The sequence below is a fragment of the Symphalangus syndactylus genome, chromosome 6, assembly GCF_028878055.3.
Source record: "Symphalangus syndactylus isolate Jambi chromosome 6, NHGRI_mSymSyn1-v2.1_pri, whole genome shotgun sequence".
NCBI classification, from domain to species: Eukaryota; Metazoa; Chordata; class Mammalia; order Primates; family Hylobatidae; genus Symphalangus; species Symphalangus syndactylus.
This window is the reverse complement of record NC_072428.2, coordinates 42,728,694-42,736,665: the sequence shown is the minus strand read 5'-3', so window position 1 is coordinate 42,736,665 and position 7,972 is coordinate 42,728,694. Positions and strand designations below refer to the sequence as shown.

The 7,972-nt window shown below is 33.9% G+C and overlaps 1 protein-coding gene across 2 annotated transcripts; it reads right to left on the bottom strand.

Annotated features, from left to right (window-relative positions):
- Window positions 1-1,794: 1,794 nt before the first annotated feature.
- PTH (parathyroid hormone) lies at window positions 1,795-6,216 on the bottom strand. 2 transcript variants are annotated; one of them, XM_055281310.1, is made up of 3 exons: window positions 6,077-6,216; window positions 2,517-2,607; window positions 1,795-2,413 (listed from the first exon to the last, which is right to left on the bottom strand). In XM_055281310.1, the coding sequence occupies exons 1-3, from the start codon at window positions 6,153-6,155 to the stop codon at window positions 2,152-2,154; spliced, it is 432 nt and encodes a 143-aa protein (XP_055137285.1). In that variant the 5' UTR covers window positions 6,156-6,216; the 3' UTR covers window positions 1,795-2,151. The 2 variants fall into 2 exon arrangements, with proteins under 2 accessions (XP_055137285.1, XP_055137286.1); XM_055281311.1 differs by lacking the exon at window positions 6,077-6,216 and adding an exon at window positions 5,948-6,034.
- Window positions 6,217-7,972: the final 1,756 nt, after the last annotated feature.

Genomic DNA, 7,972 nt, shown 5'->3' with positions numbered 1-7,972 from the left:
TACACAGGCTGGCAAGTTAAAAACTACATTTTCCAGACACCTCTGCAGCTAAGGTTCAGCAAATCATAAGCATTCTTGTGAGAAAGGGAAGGCAGAAGTAAAGTGATGTGCCACTTCTCCCTTTCTGCTGGCAAGCATTGTTGTGGACCGGTTTGATTTTACTGTACTAGTGTTAGCAAACGTTACAATGACAAGGCACTGACAGATGTCAATAGGCAGAATGCTGGACATCGGTTTTGCTGGGATGGGTGGTAGAGGTGTAGTGTGTTTCTGGAACAGCAGCTGCCTCCTGATCAGGGCAGTCTCAGGATAATAGTCAAGGCAGCTACTGCTATTAGAAGAGAGAATCGCTCCCTCAGTGACTTTGAGTCTTTCCTAGATTATTTCCTTCAGCATTCTCTATGATTCTGTAATGCATCGCTTTCTATTTAAAGTTAATTTTCTTTGCATTTAAACTACAGTTTGACTGATTCCACCAGAATGCAGGAAATTTGTTAATATTCTTCTTTTCTACATTTTGCAAAGTTCACTTGCTGTTAAACTTCCATCTCAATTGTTCGTTCTATCAGGCAAGTCTAGTCTCTCTGTATCTCACAGTATTTTGCATTTGTATTGTAATTACTTGCTTACCTATCTGTCTTTCTCCATTAGAACATGAACTCTTTGAGGCCAGAGATGGAATCTTATTCATTTTTGTAATCCTGGCTTTTAGCATTACAGCCATCTTCCCTCCCAACTAAGGGCCTTTGCATATGCTATACCACCTGCCTGGGAAAACCTCCTACTTCTTTTCATCTAATTAACTCTTAGTCATGTTTCTTATTCAACTGGATCATCTTGAGATTGAACTATACTGTTCAGTATAGTAGTCAGTAGTCACTAACCATATGTGGCTATTTCCTTTTTTTATTTTATAATTTTATTTAAATTAATTTTAAATTAAATTTAAAATTTAAAATCATTCAAATTGACCAAGGGATTAAAAATAAAAATAAGTAAATAAAAATCAATCATCAGTCACACTACCCACATTTTACATAAATGAACAAAAATTGACCAAGGGATTAAAAATAAAAATAAGTAAATAAAAATCAATCATCAGTCACACTACACACATTTTAAATAAATGAACGTGTGGCTACCATATTGGACAGCACAGAATACAGAACATTTCTGTCATCACAGAAAGTTCTGTTGGACAGCACTGATCTAAGTACATTAGAGCTCTGTATTCTACACTCCTGCAATATCTTGTGCTGTGCTTACATAGCACTTATCAAACTAAATTATGAATTAATAATATCTGTCTTCTCCTTTAAATCTTAGGCCGCATACAGACAGAAACCATGTCTGTTTTGTTTGCCATTATATGCCAGTGCCTAAGACAGTACATGACAAACAGTAAACACTAAATAGATATTTGTCAAATGACAAATGAATGAATGAAATTATCTTCTAATAGATACAAACATTCTATTGCTTGCAATTTTGGGTCCAGACTAGAACTATGATTAGTGGGTTTTTATGTAGGGACAAATACTTTTTCAAGTTTCAGACCACTTTATGCCCCCTTTTTTTGCTGAGCATTTTATTTCCTTTCCTGAAAACAAGAGGACAACAGTATTTAGCTAGTGAAGATTTGGAAACCTAATACTTTGGTAATACTAAAAGGTTGATGTTCAAAATATCCAAATGTGAAACACATGATTAAAAAAATATTTTGTATTGTTCTACCTAGTCCTGATCACTGTAAACATCTGGGTATCAGTCATAACCAAAAAGATATACTTGCAATGAGTGAGAAATACTTCATTTATTTAGACTTATGATCATTACATTTTTGTTTTACATTTTAAGGTAGAAGAGAGGTTTAAAAGTGCAATTTTATTCTTTTATAAATTATGCAATAACATACTTTAAAAAGAATAAACAATAGAAAAGAATAATTAAAATAACTCTTAAATGAATAAAAGTGGAATCAAAATAATCAATTAAAATTGCAGTTATCATGGCTAGTGATGGATTACATGTAGTTTGTTATCTCAGAAATATTGGCACTTGGAAATCTTAATAGAGCTTTGAAAAATTAGCAGCATGTATTGTTGCCCTACACTGTCTAGAGCAGAACTCTGACCATATCTGTTTTCATTTTCATTGGGATTTAGCTTTAGTTAATACATCCACATCAGCTTTGTCTGCCTCTCCAAGACTTTTTTCACGGCTCTCAACCAAGACATTGTCTTCCTTTTTTCGGGGCCTCTGGGAACCAGCATCTCTGGGAGCTAGAGGAGCTCCAAGGGCAACAAAATTGTGCACATCCTGCAGCTTCTTACGCAGCCATTCTACTCTCTCCATCGAGTTCAGATGTTTTCCCAGGTTATGCATAAGCTGTATTTCACTCACAGATCTCTTCCTGGGAAGAAGAGAAACAGAGAGGGCCGCTTCCCATTAGCTCCGCACTTCGAAATGATAAAGTCAACATTAAAAATCCAATTCCAAGGCAAAACAGTACTTACTTAACAGATTTCCCATCCGATTTTGTAAGAAAACAAATTGCCAACATGACAATCATTACTTTAGCCATGTCTTTTGCAGGTATCATCTTCACTAAAAGGACAAGCAAAATGGAGGTTTTTAAAATATTTTTAATATTCCAAACTATAGTACACAGAATGCAATACTAACTAATTGGGTTGGTTTTCACGAGAAGCTTTTGGAATCAACCTCTTTATTGTATGGATACATTAGTATACATTATATATACACATAATTTAACTTAGAAATTAGCTTTATGCTCCTAACTATCTTTTGGAGATTTCTTGTGCAAGTTTTATTTATTTATTTATTTATTTTTAGCATGCAATTTTTTATTGTTTTCTAAATCTATTTGTACACTTAATATGCTAGTATTAATTTCACAAACAGTATAAAGAATGTACTGCAATGATATTATGCAGCAACTACTCACCTGAAAAAGAAAACATTGTCTCTGAAATAATTCCTAATTATACAATTTTGCAAACTAATAAACACTATAAATATTAAAATGTTAAGACTTCAGTGTATGTCAATAACATCCTGCCTTTTTAAAATTGCTTAAAACATTTGTTAAAGATCATGCAAAATAAGCACTGTATTAAAATGCTAGATTACACTCAAACATCAAGGCAATGAAACACAAAACTTTACACAAAACTATTTAGCACAATGACTGGCCAAGTAAATAATTTAATCAGCATATTAATAAAAATCCACTGAGTGATAAATATCGAAAATGTAACACTGAATCTAGATAATCCTGCATCTGCGATCTCACCGTCTACCGTCCTAACTGTGACTTGGGGTCAACTGCCAGAATTCATTCTACATAAATCAGTTATATTAAAATGTTAACAAAACTTCACTGCATGATGACAGAGTACATTTCTAGTCCACACAGTACTTAAATGTGATCATTTTCTTAACTTGGCTAATAATTAATGGAAAGTACAGTTTTACAGTCACACTACTTATATATATATACATATGTTTTACCCTTGCTTTGTTACATGTTTTTAAATTTTTTTTAAAAAAGTACTTCCTTTCTTATGATCCTCCCCCAGAATTAACATGCTGACTTAGGAACAGACGAAGTAGTTAAAAGTCTATCCTAGTATAGAGAGCAATGATTTAGTTTTACCTAATTAAATATTTCCTTGTCATTTATCAATTGTCACTGACCTTTTGATGTAATTATTTCCTCATTCACTCATCTACAAATATTTATTAGTGCCTATTGTTACCCATGTCTCCCTGATTTTCCAGAAAAAGAATTCGTAGTTTTTTTGTTTCTTCTCATTGCTAAGCTCACTTAGAAAAAATTGGGTACCATTTAAAAGAGTTGGAGAACAGACCAGGGTGGCTTCTTGGGCACAACTTCATGGTGCTGGAAGCCAGGCCTGGGATTTGGAGAGAAGAGTCTCCGACAGATAAACCCACGGAGGTCACCAGCCCTCCCTGCATCTACTGTCCTAACAGCTCAGGACGGCCCCGTTCCACTACTACTAGCCCTGGTGACTCGCTTTCTTAGCAATTTTTAAAGCCCTCTTCCTTATGTACTTCCTACTTAAAGTTCAGAACCTCTGTGATAAGCAATGCCCCTGTCATACAGAACACTGGATCTCAGTTTACTGAGCCTCTCCCTGTAGTGTCACAGGCTATGCACTCACCTAGATGAGCCCCTAAGAGCAGGGTTTGCTTATGCTTCATCTAATGCGACATCTTCCCTCAAATGTGTGGTCACCAAATATTCCGCAAAAAGGGTCTCTAGCTTTTTACTTTTCTTTTTGGCAAATTAAGCCCTTTAAAATACTTCTGACCTATCTTTATACTCAGATCTCATCTCGTCTCAACAAGTTTTATGGGGTAATGCACCAATGAAAGGTACAGTGGTATTAGTGAGTTCTGAAGCTTCTAATTTCAAAGACAATAGAGGCTGGCTAGTGAGCCATGCTCCTCATGCTCCCTTCTGTCACACTGCGGAAATCTTAAGCCACAAGAGGAATGAAAGAGCCTATTTTTGAGAATTCCCCCCCATACTGCATTTTATGTTGATTGTACCTAAATGTTTATAACTTGCTTGAAAATGGCTAATTTTCTTAATAGTGTAGATTGTTAACACTATTTACTTAGCAAATCCTTTTCTTAAGTAAACTTCATTTCAGGCATTGTAATAATAACCATAAATACCAAACTAATAGGTGCTAATTTAGAGATTTTCACTAAATTAATTCACATTTCTCCTAGCATTAAAAATAATGTGTCAAAGCATTTAAAAATCATCTGATTAATTACTTGTGATATGGATTTCAAGCTTTATCTCTAAATGGAATGCTTGTTTGTAGCTTATTTCTTCAACTTACTAACAATTATCTTTTAATATAACTTTTGTCTCTTTCCTCATTTCACATCAATATAGGATATTCTTGCCTTAATCTGCATTTCAGTACTTGCAAAGGCTGTTATTATAGAAGTGCTTTTCCTTAATGCTCAGTGTACTACCTTTTAACATAAACATAGAGTAGTTATGTACTACTATTTTACAGGTAAACTGCATCATTTAGAAGTAGCATAGGAAATATCATCTGCTACATTTTTGTTTACAATATAAAGCTATTGATGAAGCAACATGAAAATTTTCTGTTTTTGTTTATGTTAGAAACAAGCACTGCAGCTGGAGGACAGGAGCACTGGAGTCTAATCTTAGCTTTGTTATATTCATCTAGTGACCTCAGACATCTCTGCTTTGCTTCCTTGTCTTCATAGGGTTATGGGCTTCTTATAAGAATATCATGAAAAAAAGCTGAAAAATTGTTGCAAAACACCCTTAAAATTCATGTAATACAATTTCATGAAATTAAGGAAATACAGTTTTCAGAATACAGCTGTAATTTATGTAAAGGAAATAAATATTTACTAGTCAAACTGGGCTTATCCAACTTTAGTATACAGATTGGGCTCTTTATGAGCCATAAAATAAATAATCTAAATAAGAATACTCTGCAGGAAAAATAGAATATTAGCTCCACTTAATAAATTTATAGTGATTATTTGAATCAGAACTATTCATTCACCATCAGCCTGTTTTATTTCAATATTTTGATACCAATACTACTATATTAAAGCATAGCATGCCAAATTTTAATGATTTTTTGCTGTAATTTCAGATGAGGTTTTAAAAGGCAAGGTATCTCAGAAGACTTTAATCAAAAAGTATTTTGTGGTTTGAGAGTATTTTAGTAGCATTAATTTATTTTGTATGTGACATTTTATATTAAACATAACTCAAACCTCTTAGCATTTTACCTTGAAGAAACAACATGGTATTTGTAGAAATGGTACACATTAAATAATAACTTGATTATCTAAATCTCATGAGATTCAGAAGTGAATTTTTAAGATTACTTACCATACAATGTCTTAGAACAAGATCTTCGTTCAGGTATATTAGTAGCTGATGTTGAGTAAACTAAAGACAACTGATGAATTGGACTGCAGACCCTTAAATGTGACTTTTATATCTAGGTCTTCTGCTTACCAAGAGAGGCTCTTTTATTGTTACAGATGATGTCACTCCCAATTCTCTGGATCTCAACTATAGGTTCAAAGCAGCACATACACACACCCACTGGGCGATGCACACTCTTCTTAAGTTTCAGATAATTGGATACTAAAAGGAAAAACAGCATTTGGCTTGAAAAGAGGCTTATGCAAAGACTTTTAACAAATACAGAATTATACCATCTAGAAAAATTCTACATGGATTAATGAATCTGAATTTATACTGTAAAAAGACTGATTTCAAAGGTTTATGATAAAGTCATTATCTTACTTGAAAATAAAATCCAAAAATAAGTATATTTGTTATAACCATACTGTTGATACAGTTTTATGGTAATAAATCATAAATGTTAGGCTTACTTTACAAGCCATTTTCAACCAATCCATATCACTTCTGGTCATCTTTCAAAAAAACAGATATAGCCCTTTTCTTAAAGGAAGTGTTAAAAATAATTTGAGAAAATGCTCTTAGTACATAATTACTTTAAAAGCTTCAAAAATGAAATTATTTTAAAATTTATTTAACATATTTTATTTGTGAATCTTAATCTGTAATAATAACATTTGATAAGCACTAACTGCATGCTAACTACATATATTATCCCACTAGATCTTCACAGCAGTCCTTTAAAGTTAGTACTTAAAGTACTAAAGTAGGTGCTTATCCCCATTTTTACATGAGGAAACTTAGGCTTGGAAAGCAGAAAAGATGGAATTCAACAAAGGTCTTTATGACACCAGATTCTTACTACCTCAGTTTCTGCCTAGAAATATAGCCCTTCTTTGAATTCCAGTCTTCTTGACTTTAATTTGCAAAGTCATCTGAAATCACAGCAAAAGCTCTTTGCAATATTTTCTCCCAGGGGTTAGGACTTTATTCTCATGTTCCCTAAGGGATGATGAGAGCCTGCTCCAAAACCTAATGGAGGCGTGATGCTGCCACATGTCTGACTTCAAATATTGCTCCAGCAATATTTGCCTGGTCTACCTATCAAAACACCTTGAATGTCTTTGATATATCTAGGACTCCTTTAGACAGCTTTGCCTTCCCACCAAAGATCTGGTTCCAGAGTGAGTTCAGTTCTCTCAGCTCTGGTCCCATCCTGGCTTCATGTCATCGTTTTTCCTACTAGCCATTGTCAAGGTCTGACTCTACCTTAGGTAAGAGCCAGTACAAATTTGAATAGTAACCATATGGAGTTTATAATGAGAGATATATACTAGTCCTGCCATAGGAAATTCTCCACTCTGGGTAAACCTCACTTAGAGTGTTGCTCCGGGCTCCATTTTAGAAGTAGTAGAAACAAATGGGAACATATACTGAGGATATCAATCAGTTTGGTGAAAATGTTGAAAACTATAACATGAGAAGTAGTTGAATGAAACTAGAAAAGTCTGAGGAAAAAAAGACGGAATGACTTTATAGCTGTGTTTAATTATTTATAGGGTTACCATAAGGAAGAAGGAGTATTCTCTGTGGTTTAAGAAGGAAGGGCTGGGTTCATTGGGCTTAACTTGGACATTATAATTGTCAAAATAAGGAATCAAGTACCTTCTCAAATAGTGATTTCTCCATCACTGAGAATATTCAAATAGAAGGTAGATGAGCATTTATCAGGCATAGTATAGAAACTCATACATAGAAGAAGGTTGAACTAGATAACCAAGAGGTCTCTTTTAACTGTAAAAATCTGTTGTCTTGATCTTTTTAAAGACCTGATGCAAACTCTACATGTGATGTTTGTGTGTCATTTTTCTGTTATACTCTGTTGAGAAGAAGAATTGGAAATACAAATGGTTTTCCTTTTTTTCTTTGAGATAGGATCTCACTCTATCACTCAGACTGGAGTGGTGCAGTGGTATGGACATGGCA